Genomic DNA, 18,192 nt, shown 5'->3' with positions numbered 1-18,192 from the left:
AATCTGCAAGCGCAGTGTTACGTCGACAAAGACGTGGATATACCTTATCCAAGATATGGGACCGTATTGATATCTTCACGCTGGACTGCAGCACGTACTGAACAAGAAAGCGAAAAATCTGGAGGACGCTTAAGCTTCGCCTTAAGTGAGGAACGCGATACCATTCAACGATTCTCGACTCTCGATCACGCTTTCCGGCAACAGCAGCTTATGTTACCGCAATGTTTACCGGGTGTGGGTGGTTCGAAATTATTCCCGGAAAACGAACGTCTACGCTGACGCCGGATTTTCTGGGACACGGGGCCCTTAACACTACTGCGATAAAACACGGCTAGTGTGTAATGTCTTGGGGAATAAAAAATAACGAACTTGCTTTTCTATTACTAGTGTCACTTGCGCAATAGCCACTGCGATAGACCCAATCTTTTTTTTTTTTTTTTTTTTTTACTGGCTATTAAAAATGGTCGTGGGATACAGGTGACCAAGTTTACTCAGCAAGACTCTCTGCTACGCGCGCAATTGAGGAGCGCGATTGCAGCGACTGGATCGCAATCCAAATTGTTGTGAGGCACGTCCATTCACAGCGACTTTCACAACGTGTAAACAAACCATCGGCTGCTTTCAGCACCTGCCGGCATGCAGTAACAATAAAAGTTTATGCTAGCGGTGTCGCTGCAGCAGCTCGCATCCCCATTTCTGAAGGTAAATTCACTTTTTTCTTAAAAACAACGCAATTAACTGTGGTGTTACACTAAACCATAACTAAGCGACGTAGACTCCAAAATGCCATCTTTCAGCAAAATTTCAGCGAGAACAGTGCAGTGGTGAGCGCAAAACTTTTTTTTTTTTCTCGAAATGTGCAGGACCCTGCACAATGTTTCCACCAAAGAGTATTGAAACTAGATGCAGCACAGTGAAGCACCTGTCAAAGTTCCATGCACCTGCGATAGGGTCTCTTACGGAACAAGCGTACAGGCGTGCGTGCGGGGCCGCTCATTCAGGTGAAGGCGACGGTGGCGCCACCAACTTTTAAATAAAAACGGCCTCGATGCGCTGGACGCACACCCCCGATATCTAGTACACTCTACCGTTTTTTTTTTTTTTTGCAGGGAATGAAAGCTTCACTTTAACACCACATACTGATGCAGTAGTCATAGCAATTCGAAACGCATAAGGCCATGCTATGTACAACACGACTTTTATTTTGGCTGGCAAACAATAGTACAAGCCAGAATAGGTAGGCATTTATAAATAATCTGTGAACAAACACGAGATAGAGAAATCTTCACTCAAAACTATAGGGATGACAAAGATGCAAAATGTTATACATGAATGTCTGCTAGGTAAACAACAGGATGCTCCGAGTACATTTTCTGAATACGCAATGTCATGCCTCTGGGTTAACCTCACGGCTTTTGTGAAACTGATTTTTTTCTACACATGCGATATGCTTCTGTACACACGCTTGTTGACCAAGCACTGTTTAAATACCACGCATTTTGGACACACAAACGCACACGCATTTAACAAGCGAAAATTCATTAACACAGGAAGTACTCTGCCAAATGAGAATTGAAGAGAAAAAAATATATTTAAAAAGAGACTGACCACAACACCATGAAAAGTGCCATAGATATCAAGCTTAGGATGTAGGTACTAATCTTGCCAAACGAAATTTCGCACTTCATGTATGCCACCATGCTTCTACAGTAGATTACACATACTATAAATGTCCTCAAATGAGCAAAATGGCACAACACTGCATATAGTATGCCAAAATAATTGCACAGAAGACAAGGTGCAATTTTCACAGTTCCTTTTTGTAGCCTCGAATAAAACACCACGGCAGTGGGAGATGCTTGTGTCGTTGCACATAACTGCCCATGAATCCTAATCATTGCAATAGCCACCCTTTTAGAAGTATATACTAAAATCCCTACAATATATTTGCTATTAAAAAAGCAGCAAAGGGAAGGAGTGAAAGCAACTGCGAACGTTCCACCATATAATGCGATAAAACGCTGCAAAAAACAAGAAAGCTAACGCATGTAAATGATAATTCATGTTGAAGCATGTTAGAATACACAAAGCATGAAGAAATACTAGTATGGCCTCTAGGTTCCAGTGGGGCCACAAAACACTGACCTAGTTGAAAGAAACAGAAAAAACATGGCATCACTAAACATGTTGAAACAAAGGAACAAACCCCACACTTATGATTGCTTTTCAGTGACAAAGATAAAGAAAAAAATGAAAAATAAATTGAATACTGCTTGGAAACAAAAACCAAAATTCTATGCCCACCAGTGTTCCAATGATGAGATCGAACAAAACAACACACCCAAGAATATAGTCAGAAGGGAAACCAGCAAACAGGAAGCAACTCTGCCAAGGATGTCAGCCTTGTTTAAACGCTGCCCTCCGCAAGCATTTTCCTCCGCCAAAAGCACTGCCAAGTTTTCTAGCGACTGACACTCACCATGGCGACGAGATGCCACAGGCCAAGACGGCACTTAAAGCAAACACTAGAACTCGTTATTAGGCTTTGGCGGAACACATGGATGTGAAAACAAATGGAAGCTGTTGACACTGCTTTCTCGAAATATGAAAAGCAACTTGTCAGTAGCTCATCCAACAACTATGTTTTTAACAAGCCGCTTACTGTTCTCCGACAGAGACTGACAAATGTGAATTTGCAGACAAGACAGTCCTTCTAAATAGTGGCTTGCATCTCAAACAGTGCTGCCACCAACTTTAGGATACGTCAACTGCTGTACCAGGTAGCGTTGATGAAACCTACATCCAGTTTGCTGGGGGCCCTTTTGGAGGTAGTGAGCATTGAAATATTGTGAAATGGACAATTGTGGCCGAGGCAATGCGACATAAGGATGACATCATCTCGCCCAATCATCCTGATGGCGTAGCTTACAGGAAATAATTAAAAGAAAGAAAGGCAGATGAAGGAAGATGAGTTGGCAACAGGAATGAACTTTGGGCATGTCCAGGAGCACTCAGAACGGCAGTCGGGTAGGCAACATCCCCCCTCCCTCATACTGCAAGAACCAAGGGCTCTACATCACATCAAGCAACCGGCGACCCCCCCCTGCCCCCACAAACAAACCCACAGGCAATGCGAGAAATCCAAAATTAGATTTAGGACATTGCATGTTATCAAACTTCAAACAAGGGCATTCCGAGACTGATTCATATAGCACCATTAGGTGGTTGCGCACAACTATGACATACTATGACAATGCTTCTCAGCACCAATTGCCACAACTGAAAACTACAGGCTCCAAATGACTAATAACCTACCTCCTTTGTTTTGTAACTTAAAAATACCACAGCTGTAAATGTACTTAATGGCCCCACTAAAGCATATGACAAGTCGCAGACGCTCATACATGAGCACATTATATCAATGAGCCAAATTTTACCCACGCAGACACCTTGTAAGCACCACAAGTGTTCCTGCAGCAATTTGCTTGTCCCCTGGGCGCACACACGGTATCCGAACACTAGACCGTCGTTGGCGTGCCATTCATTTTTCTATTGCTACAGGTCGACATTCGTACCTGCCCATGATGTTAGAAGTCGCCCAAATGCAAAATTTCTTCTCTGTCTCAACATATAACTGAAAACTAATGGTTGCTAGAAATCTTGATTCCAGCCTATACACACAGACAGCCAGTTTGTTCATGCTTTTGGGAGGGCTCTCTGCATTACAGAAACATCTACAGAAAGGTGTAGAGTCAAAGAAATGACGTGTGCCAGTACAGCCAATTTCCAGTACCGGTGAACCTCAGGAGGGGGATGTCTTACAGCTCACCAGGTGACACGCTTGGTACACACAGCGGGCAACACGTTGCTTTCAGCATGCTCCTACTGCAAGTGCCCTCGCCAATGGTCAACTAGGATGCACACGAACACTAATACAATGGAGTAGCCGTGGGCGATGGGACTGTGTTACATGAAGAGTCAAACCTGTACAGTGTTGCCCCCTCCCCATACCCCAAACTACCACTTCTATAGACAAAGTGCAAATGTGACAGACCAAGCACACAGTACAGTATCACACAAGTAGGTAATGTTCGCAATGTGCACATCTTGAGAGACTGGTTCATTTGGTGCAATATATGTGTTGCGAGCACACATACACATTTGCACGTTGCAGCTGTGCTGCTAGGCCTCCCTTTGATGAAAACGCACTGCAGTGGGCTTGTGTTTCAGGTCCAGGACTGCAGCCAATACTTCAGTTCACTATGCAAGCACATCTTTTGCAACCACGCACACGTACACATACACACACACAGTATTCTTGTTCAGGCCTCAGCGGTTGCCAATGTTCTCGGGCAACAACACTGTTCTCACTGCGTCATCATCACCGACAAGACGAGAGCTGCTGGGCGGTTGCTGAGACAACAGTGGGCAGCACAGCGACGTGTGGTGGTGTGCTCTCCCTCCGCAGGTAGAGAGGTGGGCAGCGGAGGGGCTGCTGTTGCTGCTCGGGAGACGCCGATGATGACGATGACGACGTGCTGCCACATTCTTCAGAGGAGCAGGATGTCATCATCGATGTAGCGGACGTTAAGGGCCCGGCGGCGACGACCTTCCACCGGCTGTTCTTCGAACAGGTCGATGTGCTGCCTCTCGGTCGCTTCAGACTGCAGGTGCACAGAAGCCAGCGACGAACGTCGTGCGAGAGAGCAGGTAAGATCAGTTAGCGCAGCAACCTAATATAACTTTTATAGTGATTGGCCAGAAGTGTGACATCAGATCTTAAATAACACAGTGCCAGAGGGGAAAAAAACAACACTCATTTCACAAGCCGCACCTCTGCCACAAAGGTACTGTTTTGCAATGGTCAGTCATGAGCGAATGAAGTTTTATGCAGACTGTTCTGGCTCAACTTTCCCTATGGTAGATAACTCTCCCTTGCAAGGGAACAGATTCATTGGAAACCAAACTGATGTTGAATGATTGACAGCAGTTTAAAGGGACACTAAAGGCAAATACTAAGTAGACATGGACTGCTTAAATACCATCCAAGAAACCTCGCAACACTTGTTTCGTGCCAAGAAAGGACATTGTTTACGACAAAATTGCATATGAAGGATCCAAATGCCTTTTCCGAAATTCAACCCTCCCACCACCCAACCGGGGGAGTGGCGACGTTGCATACGTCATTACCATTCTTTGCTGCTGTCGATGAGTAAAATGGCGCCTGACAGACAGCGACACCTACAGACAACCGAGCGGTGGATTCGCCGCTGCAGCTGCTTTTTGGTCAAGTGGTGTAGACCGTTCAGGCATCCCACGACATAACATGGAAGTTGAATTCTCTGCTACTGGCAATTAGTATGGGTTTTGCAAGCCAGCAAAACCAGCGGAACACTTCGTAATATTGAAACTGCTAAAACGAAGCCTTTGGAGTGCCCACGTCGTTGTCGAGCTTAGTTTCAATGAGTTCTTTTTTCTAAAAATGCTAGAACCAGAGAAGTAGCACTTTATTTCATCTGATAATACAATACAATTATGTTTTTTGCAACGAGTGGTTGAGTACTAGTGAAAGAATTCAACTGAGGAGCGCTTTTGTCATAAGAGAAGTACTTAAATGTCCCAGGGGAGTCTCTAAATCATGTCCTGCAGTTACCTCCGTTTCTCTATTATTAAGGCTCTTTTCGCTATAATATTGACGCCTTAGAGATTCTCAAGCACCAATCTATCACTTTAGGTTGACTTAATATTTGCCTTTATAGTCCTTTTAATAAACGCCCTGAAACACCATCACTAAGAGACTGCGTAGCAGTCTTTGTATTGCGCGTCCACCACATGTGGGGCATTGAACCCAAGACCTCCTGCACAGCAGCCGAAGTACATAGCCACCAGGTGTTTGAGTGCTCAGCCACCTGAGCATTTTCTCCTTACACATTAATGGGGTTCAACACTGCTTTTTTTTTTCCCCCTTCTTTCAATGAGTGAGCACACAAATGAAGGACAGCTTTCTCTTAGTGATTTCTCTTTCTCAGGGTGCAGAAAGGCATACACCCTTCGTAAGGCATACAGTTTTAGTTTCTTTCACCATAATATAAAGCATTTGGAACATTGCATGCAGGATGTCTTCGAAACTACACGCGATCTCTGTCGTTCCCCGCAGCACTGTGGGGCTATGAGGTGTTCTAAGGCTGCAATGTCTCGCAGCGCGTGTATTGCTGGCAACTAACACTTAATGCTAATGCTCCTATACACAGCAACAACACACACATCAACCTACATAATGATGCAGGAATAAGCTCTAGTGAGCTACACAATGTTTTGATGCATATGTGTTTGAGAAAGGAAGAAAGCAGTGCTGAGCTTCTGTCCACAATGTCAGGTGAATCTGCAGGAAAACTGGCTACAACTTGGCTGCCATTTCGTTTACTGTGCTTTAAAATTTCACAGACGAGACAACAAAAAGGACATGGAAGAACACTACACACATGTTCGTCCGTCTCCTTCCCACTGTCCCTTTTGTGAAATTCCAGCTATTAGACTGAACAAGGTCGTGCCAACTAGCCCCAGTTGAAGCCTTACTGAACTTAACCACCATTTACAAATTTTTAAAAAGTACAGCTCTTGACTGTGGCAACAAAAATTCTACATTCAATGCAAACAATGCAGGTTGACAATGCCTAGTGCAATACGGAGCATTGGGAGTATCGCCTGTGTAGTATTGCTAGGAAGTTTTATACAAAAGCAGTGAAGCAAGTAGCTTTAAATGCACTAGAAAAACTCTAGAAAGAGCTCGGCAGCAAAACGACTGCATGTTTAGCCACCAATGCCACTGAATACAACAGAACCAGGAAAATGCTGTCGGTCAAAAGGCTCTGGCCTCATAGCAGTGAGGGGTAATTCAAGAAAAAGGCAGAGGATTTCAACCTCAGCTTGCTGCGATGAGTCTCTTGCAGCTGCTACGCAATGAACCAAGCACTATCGTGGGTGCAGGGTGTTATTGCGCGCATGGAGCAGATGAATAAACTACACAAACACATTTGTAGCGGTGCATGCTGTCCCTGCCAGCCAGCAACGTTTGTAGCCTCCACAGTGCTGCAGGCAACAACCATGGTGAAGCGTCCATGAGGCATAAACTAAGCAACCCAGATTGGCACACTGGTTATTCACTTCTTATGAACAAAGGATAAATGAAAAAAATGTTTCCTCAGAGTTGACACAGGCACCTTGGAAGGGGCAAGCGCAGCTTGTGCTTCCAAGTGCTGCCGCACACACTACGCCTCTCGACCATAGATGCACAACAGCAGTGCCTGGTAAATCATCAAAGGCAAAAATTGGCATCCACGTGACAATTAGCACAAAGTTTCAAGAAAAAAAGAAATGAATTAAACGATGGAATTTTACGTGCCAAAACCACAATCTGATTATGACACACACCGTAGTGGGGGACTCCGTATATTTGGGCTACCTGGGATTCTTTAACGTGCACGTGACTCAAAGTACATGGGTGTTCTCGCATTTCGCCTGCTCAGTTAGTTCCGTGACTTGTGTTGTACTACCAAGGAAACCCATACCAGTTTCTCAGAAGGAAAGCTACGCTCAGAGTTCGGCCTTGTCCAGGACCAACTGCAGAACGGAGTTGGTCCTGGGTTCGATCTCGGTTTTAATCCTAGCTCCTGGAAAAGTTTTCTTTAACTTCAACACTTACCGTTCACTTTGACGGTGAATGCCAATTTTGCCTCTCACTAAACTACCTTCACTTTGCGTGTTTCCACAGAACTGACTTCCTGTGTACCCGGTGGAGCTTGTTAGTGAAGTTTAGAATAATCACACCAGTGAGACACTGAATTGAGAAAATTGCGGAGTTCGGGCCTGCTGGTTCAACACCTTGAAATACTGTAGTGCACAAACACACAGACAGAGAGGAAAACAGATGACAGAGCCTGCACCCACCTGTCGTATTTTCTTTCTCTGTCTGTCCGTGTGTCACTGTGCTACAATTTGTCAGTGACTGAGGGACTTTGCAACTTTCGCTACTCAATAAGGTCATCTCTCATTCCATACAGAGGAGGCATTTCATGCTGTACTCCTTTATTTACTTTGTTGCATGCAGTAACTTCCTGTTTCAACCACAAGAAATTAAAATTGTACATTACTTGTATCTGTATAAGGTGCAAGGTGTAGACTTCCACTGTTAGGGCAGAGCTCTACTTAATGGAAACCGTGACAGATGGCACCACTAGTCTTATTAATCGAGACAAGTACTAGAATCAAACCTCGCAATAACGAAATCGGTGGGAACATAAAAAAATTTGCTTTCGCGAGGATTTCATTGTTGCGAAATGAGACAGCACAGATAGGTAATGTGTCACAGAAAGAAACTTTACTGTCAAAATTCCGTTAAGCTACTTTGGCAAGCTTTGCTCGAGGATCTAGAACCGCACTGTCAACAGTACAAAGTGCGTGACATGTGTCGATCAGCAGCGGCAGCATAGCAGTGGTGCAGTATTCTCGGTCAATTGCTTTAGGGGGAGACAATCACTTTTGTGAGATTTTGCGTAAGTCGTCACAGGATGCAGAGCGACAGCGCTCCACACATGCAGCAGCATTTCTCCAGCGCACACTGTTGCCCGTAGGTACAAACGCATCTAGTGTCGAGTGCAAAAGTAATCGTATCTCATATACTTGAAGGCAATCGATTGAGATCACAGTCCCTTAATGCAGGTCTATGTATCCGCATGCGACGCCTGTTGGATGGCACAAAGACCAGCATTCTTGAAGTGAGGGATGCGTATACCCAAATGATCGCTCAATCACGGCGCTATGTGTGGTACTCCATGCTGCGACCGCCATCTCAAGCACCATAAACAATTTCACGTCGGTGGGATGCAGATTTCCTTCTTTTTGCTGCATTTTTCTCACCGAGGCACACATTATGCACTGCACTAGGTGTGCCAAAACCGTCGTCACATGCTGGTAGCAACATGCATGCTGCTTCACACGGGCGATCAACAAACAAGACGGCGGCCATGACATGCTTCCTGCACATGCGATCGCTTCTGGTGCTTCCTTGCCTTTGTAAACAAGGATGGCGGCACCCATGCAAGTGTAATGTGGTGGTATTTTATACAATTTTAGTGCAAAGCAATCGCATTTGAGCAATTTTTGCAGACTGCTAGCCTTGTGCGAGCAAGTAATAAGTGGGGCTACGTTCCGGCAAATTTTGTTGCTGCGGAATTGTAGTAAAGATGCATTTCGTTGTTGAGGGATGAAATGCATTGAGTCCTATGGGCGTTCGCCAGAGACACGCAAATACGTATTTCATTGTCACGGGATTCCGTTATCTCGAGTTTAGAGTGTATTTAAATCCCACAATGCCACAGACATGTGGCTGTGATTTATGCTGGATGAAACAGGCATGCACTGCAACAAAACATGGTAAAGAAATACATTGCGAAATGCCAACCTTGTGTGAAATGAGCACAAACAAGGCAGTAGTTTCAGCAGAAGAGCCGTTATTTGCCTAGCATGCTTATTTAAGATCAACCTCGGTATCTGACATTTGTGGTAACGGTCAAGAAAGAAATAAAAAGTGATAACCTTTATGATACGTGTTACTCCTCCGGAAAGGCTGCACACCCATACCACCCATAAAATGGTTAAACAGCCACATGCACCAATTCTCAAATCTACTTTGTAATGAGGAACAGAGATATTCAGGGTGCCTACCAAGTTGACATTTTCAATTTCCCTGAGCTTTCCAGGTTTTCCCCGAGTGCCTTTGCAAAATCCCCTGATAATGCAGAACTTTGTTTTATGTCAAGACGGGCCGACATCATGTCGCCCGATGCTGTCACTCTCGAGTATGCATGTAACAAAATTTTTAAAAATTGATTTAATGCAGTTTGAATAGTAAGGAGTGTGTTTATTTCATTAAAAATAGAAAACTGAAGGGAGCGGTTAGTAAACTGCACTGTGAATAAAATGTATCTGAAAAAAAAAAAAAAAAGGTAAAGCCCATTAACATTTTCAAATACGAATAAAAAGAGATGCTTACAGAAGTAGATATTATCGAAAATGAGCTATTTCTATCAATTGATAACAAGCTCATTGGTATTAGGCCCAAGCTTTGTCACAAGTGAGATTCTCTCAGCAGCTGGAAAGTCAACCTCAACTGCATGACTTACTCTCAGTCCGTGCACAATGCCTCAGTGTTGCGTTTCACTGCTTTAAAAATTTATTTTGGTTTGGGTGAGGGCCACCTGCATTTTGGCATCAGCCAATACTTTGCTTTTTGAGCTCAAGCTCCTTCAAAGAAGAGGCGGCACAGTTCCTTTCCCGATCAATTCTCAATGCGATGATCCCTTCTGTCCTTGTTCCGCCGCACATTCACCCCCCAGACCATTTGGAGCATCCTCTTGGTCAGTTGTACAGTCAACGTCCGATTTTTTAGACTCCGTAGGAGCCGCAAAAACATCAGAAAAATCTGGCAGCGCGAAAAAATGAATGCATGTCTTTTACTGTCCTTAAAGGGCCCCTCACCAGGTCTGGGAATTTTGAGCTAACAAGCGCAGAGCATGCAATGCGCACTAAAGACCGTGTTTTCATAGAATAACATCTCTACGTGCTGCGGAAAGGTCTGAAATTTAATTCCGAATGCCGTTTTCCCTTTTTCTCGCGGTGACCGTGCTCCAATTCGGACGGTGACATAGTCGTGTGCCTGTGCCTACGTAGTCGTGTCTGCAGTGTGACTTCGAGAATTGTTCAAGGCAACATCGGTTATCTGTGTGATCTGTTGCTTGAATTGATGAATTGAAGTTTAGAGAAACAATAAAACACACAAACAGAATGTCTGCGTGTTTTTTGTTTTACTTCACACTGAAGCAGGAGAAATGTACTTCCGCTTCGTCTGCTTGTTCCCACGGTCATGCAGTCACGTGCGCAGGTACCAAAACTATGCTATTTTCTACCGTGTTCCAGCGCGTGATCATGCTCTGCGATCCGCTTGTTCTACCTCAGTATTTGTGTAGCACTTAATTATGCTGCTAGTCATGTGTCGTTGTGCTGCTCAAAACAAGACATCGCAACAGCTTGCGCGCAACGCCGTCAGCAAAAGTGGAAGGGGGGGGGGAGGGAGTGAAGGTGGGGCCCGTGACATATGCGTCACAAGATCCTCGAGGTCCGGCATGACAGACCACAGGGAAGGAATTTCGCTTGCAGAGGCTAGACGGGACGAGTGGAGAGAGTGTCTCACTATGCAGTGGAGCTTGCCTTCTGAAATCATGGGTTCGCGGCACTCTAATATTTCTATCTCTGCTATTAATGAGCAGATTTTTTACATTTTTGTGGCAGAACGCTCCCTAGAGGACACGTAACAACTTCCAATGTACAGTAAAACCTCGTTAAACCGTACCCGCTTAAACAGTAGTTTCGGTTTAAAAGTAGTAAAGTCAATTCCCCGACTCAGCGGCCATTGAACATAATGTATTTAGTATCCGCATAAACCGTACCAGCTTATTGCGTACGCATCGGTTAAAACGTAGCCTTTCCACTTTTCGTCGCGCAAACACGGCGGTGCGTCGTCTCCACCGGGCGGTCCGGCAGAACAACAAGCCTCAGAGATCGGTACAACGGCCTCCAAGCGCCCTGTGCGTTTGCACGTGAAGCCGCATCAACATCGACATCATTTCGACGCCGTTCCAGAGAGCGTCATGGCGTCGCGCAAGCGAGGACTCGCGTCATGCCGAAGCTCGGATAAAAAAGACGCCGGGTGCTCAGCATAGAAGAAAAATTAGACATCGTCTGTGCTATCGAACGTGACATGAAGTCGGCGCTGGCCCGCGACATGGATCTGCTGTTGACTACAGTGTGTGGCATTTGGAATGCGAAGTTGCTCGGCAGCGCTGCTGCGACCGCAAAGAGATGTCGGCTACGAGGTTCGACTTTTCGCCATCGTTGCCTCTGTTGTTGCCGAAGTGTCGACTAGCGACAGTGATGAGGACGACACGGAAAGCGACAGCACGGGCGACTCAGGCCCGACAGTGGCAGAAGCTGCGCGTTACGTCAGCCTCGTGAATGCAATCGTCGCAACGAGAACAGGGGCGCGATAACGTAACTATTCCAAACCAAAAGTTTTCCGAACTCCGGCACCCGGCAATGAAAAAGGCCCCCCGGAACTTATGCAGCACTAGTGCGCGCGTACACGGAGAATACGTAACGCCAACGAGGAATCTGCCGTGCGAGTGTTTGCCGAGAGGAGGGGGGCTGGCTGAGAAGCTGGCACGCAGCTTGAGTAAGTTTGAGGCTGCTGTCGTCGTGCTAGGCCGCCGCGGCATCAAACGAAAATAACACTTATGTCGCGCGAAGTGAATAAATACTGCATGTTTTTTCCCCTTTCATCGCACTCTCTCTGAGTTCCGTTTTCTACAGGTAAGTGGGCGATCTCATGCTATTTCGGTTAAACAGTACTACCGTTTAGTACGTACTTTTTCCGAGCTCCGGCCAACTACGGTTTAACGAGGTTTCACTGTACTATAACCAAGATTTGTTATGGGGCCTGGTGAGGGGCCCTTAAAGGGCTCAAACTGCCACAGGCACGTCCGAAAAAGCTCTGAACATCTGCCAGTACACTTATAGGCATATTGGTGCTCGCACTGCGACAGGAGATGGCAGGTGCATGCCTGTATAAGGGAATACGTACTGTGTCCCGTGACAATTGCCTCTTCACATGGTTATGCTTCACAGCATAACTTTTCTGTGCTAACCTGAAGCTGCCATTTGGGAACTGGCATTATGCAAACACTGCGTTTTCTAAGATTTGAAGCCATTCGCAAGGGTTACAGAGGCGGACTTGCTGCTACTGCTGGCAGCGGCGAATTCTTTCAAGGAAAAAACATGGCACCAAATGGCAAGAACCTTAATAGTGAACGTCAAAGCAGTTAGGCATTGCGTTGCCATGGTGGTGGCTATGGCTGCCAGCGGAACTGCGTGCGATAGCTCCGGTTCAAGGGAGCAAGATAATCAAAACGGTGCCATTTGCTTAGATTAATACCATTTCAGACCTGCGGTCGCGGCAAACAGTACGGCAAATACGGCAGTGAAAGGTTCTTGCGACCGAAATTTCAGACGTTCTTATACATTAGTGCATACGGTATCGGCAAGCGGGGGCGGTTTGCCCGATGAGCGGGGGTGTAAACGTGAGTGGCCAGATTGGTGGCATCATCTAGTGGTGCAAAGCTCAACACAAACACAGAGCCCATTACTATATTCTGCTGGTGTAAATTTGACAGCGGTGTAATTGTGTTCACCATTACGGCGCTGCCAAAATTTTCACCAGCAGCGAAGCAGAATATAGTAGCTTACTGCAATTTTAGCCTTGTGTTTGGCTAAGCTCTACACCACTAGGCGGCTGCACCACTCCGGCCGCTCACGTTTACACACCCAACCATTCGGCAATCCGCCCAAACCACCCCCGTTTGCTGGAACAGCAGACATGCTAGAAGTCTCCATTGACTCTATGGGGTACATGGTGGCACCGCAAAGCTGTCCTCATTATCGGGCATGTCCCTAAAAGCGGGCGTCCGAAAAATCGTTCGTTGATTGTACACTGGCAACTCCTCCAGCCGACAACACGACTTCAAAGACAATTCGATACGATTCCTCTCTTTTACTCGAGCCAGAATTGGGGCGACTATCGTTCCCTTTCAATAAAATGACAGCTTATTTTCCCCTGATAGAAGCACAAATTCCCCGAGTTTTCCCCGAGTATCTTCAGACCAATAAAAATCCCTGAATTCCTGGTTTTCATGGTTGGTAGTCACCATGATATAAATATTCAGTGGGCCAGCACCCACCAAATAATATCTTTGTTCCTCATTACAACTTCTAACTGGCAAAACATACAAGAGCGAGCACATCTCCAGAAACAACTTTGTATGTTCAGTCACCACCATCCTTGCCTCCACATGGCAGCTTCACCGCAATGTGTTCTGCCTTGCTGTGAAGCCGCACTCGGAGGCGCAATCTGCGTATAAGCCACAGCCACATTTTGCAAACTCATTGCAGCAGTAGCTGCACTACAAAGGGCTGAATGCAATTATATTTTTATGTCCCTTCCTCACTTTTCTTTTTTACTACATATGCCTTGTGACAAGTTTTTAAATAACAACATTAACTTTAATACCACCTGCAGACGGGCTAGATGGTGCATTGCAGATCGACGGAAAATAAGCGTGCAAGAAGACACACACTAAGAGCCGAGAAAGACACAGGAAAGGCGCTGTCCTGTGTCTTTCTCGGCTGTTCGTGTGTGTCTTCCGGTGCGCTTATTTTCCGTCGAACACTAACTTTAAAAAGTAATTTTCTGACCTTATGGTGCAGGTTATACTCGTGAAACTGTGGTGCACTACAAGCAATGTGCACTAGTCAAACAACAAATGCAGCAACGCACACTGAATAAGAAGCGGAACACCCCACCACTTGGGCACAACCCCCCCAGGTTATACAGGACATCCCTTTCGAGGGAACGTTAATGTGCCCTGCCACCACCAAGTACAGCAGCCCCAGGAAGAAACCACCGAATTGTGCCTTGTGCACTGAGAAAACCTCAAGCTTTAATGCCAAGAAAGGTGCAGGCATACGACACAACACCCTGAAAATTTTACGCCTTCCAATGCGTACTTGTGTCTCGCGACAATTGAGTGTTAGCCTCACGTGAACGTATAAAGCTCAATTTACACGACCACCATCCGCCCCATCCTATCAAGGCACCAGCACCTGGTCAGAGAAAGCATTTCGTCACCAGCTTCTCCTAAAGAACAGGACACTGGGAATGTCGGCTATGTCCTCAATGTTGCTGGTGTCCAGTTTTCTAGAAGAAACCAGTGCCGAAACACTCCCTGACACCAGTAGGGCAAATGACTGCTGTGTGAATCGGGCCTTACTGTAACACCAGTCAAAAGGTTGGGAGGGTGGTGCTGACAGTGACATATTGCTCATTGAGTATAAAAGGTCAAGCTAAAATGCCCTCACATTTGCTTTTTGGCTGGGGTCGCTTTCAACAGGCGGTATGCACTGACGTCGTCGGAGCTGCCATAGCGTTGCACAGGTAGTGTAGTGATATGCTACATGTTTATTATATTTATCAACTCACCTGAAGTCACTGTTGCCTCCTGCAAGGTTTCTGTTAAAACAGAATCCGAAATCCACTAGAATCCGCTAAAAATCCTCTGTGAAAATTTAAATGAGAAAGATTAAGTACAGTAGTACTCCTGTCTAAGGCCTACAAAGTATCAGTCTAGCAATGCTGCAAATACAGGAAATGCTTATCTTAAGACATAAGTTTACATCAATGGCAAAGTGCTTTGCTGCATGCTTTACAACATAAAATATGCTAGAAGAGCTGTGGTAATAAACCGCACAGCGATGTCTACGTTATCACAGACAAGCACTGTATCCTTCATTTTGCTAAGACAACTTTCGAAATCAACTAGAATCAGCTATATACTCTCACGTATAGATTAAAAACATGCTAAGAATAATTCATGCAAAATCAACAAAAGATTCACTACCATCTAAAACTGTAGTACTGTTGACAAATAAAAAAATTTAGCCAGAACTAGCTGGACATGTACTAACACGGCAATGCTGCCGGCAGTCGTAGATGCTACGAATAGGACGTTATGGCGTGCACGACGTCACGTGTATACTTCCTGTAAAGGCTTTTTTAAAAGGCTGCTTTTCTTCCCATGACACCATGACCAATTGGGTATCACACTCGTGATGTTTACATTCAGGTGACACAGGTACACCTTGGAAGGCGTTAACACTTATCAGAGTGAAGTAGACTGCAAGCAGTTGTGCGCCATTCCCCAGCGTGCAATTTGTCCACTCAATAACAGATTTGTGAACAACCTTTTGTGTGGGTTTTGACGGCTACATCCATGAGAAATGGCTGCTTCTCATCGAAGTGGCGGATCGGACTGGTGGATTCGCCAGTGTCCCATGCCCCCAGGCTCCGGAAAACCCTCAAGACACCATGCCACCATTCCTATGCTATCGTCACAAGCAGCACGGTACAGCCAGTAGGGCCTTAGTTTACTGCAGTTTTGCCCAGCTGTGGTACGTACAAAAAAAAAAAAAAAAGCATTAGGATCACACTGCGAGACTGTAAAAACATGTCGGGCGAGACTTATATTACAAGGAAGTTTTAGCTGTATTGCATTAGAATTACGCTTGACGCAAAACAATTTACCGTCACGTGCCGTTTAACACAATATGTACACAATATGTAAAACAGGCCAAACTAGTTTGAACTGTCTTGCTAAACACCTTGCTTTCCAGTCACACTAGAAGTCCATAAAGCAATAAACAGAGACCCTCTACCATGCTTGTGCGCACTTATGCCGACTGATCCAAATTATACTTGGCACGTGTCAGATTTTGGGTCTCCAATTCTGACCACTGTATTCTAGAGTGTTCCTCCGCTCAGGGAATTTGTTCACTCCACTTCACACCAACCCCTGAGAAGCCTAGCGTCTGCTTTAGTGACGCTGTACTGAGTTGAGTGCAGTGGAAAAAGACCTCCAAGTAAAGGATTGCTTGAGAAAATGGGGGTCTCTCTTAATATTGGGTCACAGGGTCATCGCCAATTATTTCAGACTGAAAATGTTCAATGTTGCCTGTCTGGGGTGCTATGGTCTCTGCCAGCAAACCCCCATAATCTACATGAAATTTTCCACATAGTACAAGCTCACTATGACAACAAATTGGCATGTGGGATACCGTATACAGGGACCAAGACTTTTTGCAGAAGCTACTATGACTCGGAGCATTTTCATATAAATGTTACAACTACACTACAGCCAAACACCCAAACAACCTGTGCAATGTATCCCCATTACCATCTCTCACATGGACAATTACATAAATACAAGAACAGATTAACCTCACATACACTTCATCATAATATGGTTCCTCGCACTTGGTACCAACATTACAACTACAATGAACCCTTAGAAGGTCAAAGAATTAAGTATACGGTTTGGTATGTGCAGACCGCTTGGCTTGTCTTGGAAGAGTCGTTCGCGTAGCTTTCGACAGATGGTAAGCGTGATCATTATTAGCTAGACTTGGCACACGACATATCGCTGCAGCAAGTTCGGGGTGCTATCATTACACGGGAAACATAAAAAAATCGAATTTTGACGACAGAATTCAGGCGTGCGATCATTATGCAAGTAAATACAGTACTTTTTTATTCGTATTAGAAGTACTTATGCTAGCTCATCTCTATTCACGAATGAACAATGCATGTTTACACTTCAGAGGAAGAAACTGACCCTCAAAGGGTTAACTCATTCAAGGTCCCTCACACTAACAACTAGGTGAATACAAGTTAACTCCAGCAAACATTACCATCACATGGGTGATGGTAATGCCAATACTGCCAATGCCGCTTCAGATCAAATGAACTTGCAACAGCAGTGCAGCAGTGCAGACAGCAGTTCAACTAAAACCAGTATGGTATCAAAACCGACCAAACTGTTGCCAACTGTCCGGCTCCATGCGTCTTTTTTTTTTTTTTCTTCTCAGTGATGGCTAAAACATAGAGGCCATGGTATACTGACAGTTCCTGCAATTGCTTCTGGCACCTGCAGTAGATGAAAGCATGCCCTTTGAGTTCGGCTTTCATTACTCTCAAGCTAGAGTTTCCCACTAAAATGGCTCGAGGGAGCTCTGACACTGCAATCCTTCAGCTACATTCAACCTTTGTGCTTAAGGCTTCAGACGCTCCTGTGGTGTCATTTATTATTATGCTTTTTCTTTCCCAATTTTCAAGCAATCAGAGTTTTCTGAACACACAAAGACAATAAGTATTTGCCCACATACATTATCAATGCATATCTTCGCCTTTATAATGCAGTCCTTACTTGAAAATGATCTGCTTGCAAAGTCAAAAGGCCATTTCAACAACCGGAAGGACACTGTTTCGACAAGGGCCATCATTTCCACTGCGTCTCAACTGCCATACTTGTAGCTGCTGCAGACACTAGCACCACAGTTCAATTTTTGTAGGAAACTACGCTCCTAAGGAATTGTCGCTGGGATGTGTAAACTGCGTACCGTATTACTATGTACCATAATCACTCTTACGTGTTGCAATCAAAGCATGTTGCCTGTCGAGATTCTTTGTATCTA

At 45.2% G+C, this 18,192-nt stretch overlaps 1 protein-coding gene across 10 annotated transcripts in view; it reads right to left on the bottom strand.

The window, feature by feature from the left end:
- Nucleotides 1-1,182: 1,182 nt before the first annotated feature.
- LOC126539215 (lysine-specific demethylase 4A-like) overlaps nucleotides 1,183-18,192 on the bottom strand; it is a 58,815-nt gene continuing 41,805 nt past the window's right edge. For 4 of the 10 annotated variants that reach the window (XM_055075260.1, XM_055075259.1, XM_055075262.1 and 1 more), the window contains 2 exons: nucleotides 13,941-14,017; nucleotides 1,183-4,664 (listed from right to left, as the gene is read on the bottom strand). In XM_055075260.1, coding sequence (XP_054931235.1) covers nucleotides 4,382-4,664; nucleotides 13,941-14,017 — 360 coding nt within the window. In that variant the 3' untranslated portion in view covers nucleotides 1,183-4,381. Of the gene's footprint in view, nucleotides 4,665-13,940; nucleotides 14,018-15,145; nucleotides 15,222-18,192 lie in introns of all 10 variants that reach the window. The other 6 variants (XM_055075261.1, XM_055075265.1, XR_007601262.2 and 3 more) reach the window with 6 other exon arrangements.

This window comes from Dermacentor andersoni, chromosome 11 (genome assembly GCF_023375885.2).
Source record: "Dermacentor andersoni chromosome 11, qqDerAnde1_hic_scaffold, whole genome shotgun sequence".
Lineage (NCBI taxonomy): Eukaryota > Metazoa > Arthropoda > Arachnida > Ixodida > Ixodidae > Dermacentor > Dermacentor andersoni.
Note: the sequence above shows the minus strand (reverse complement) of the source record. Positions and strands in the feature narration are given on the sequence as shown.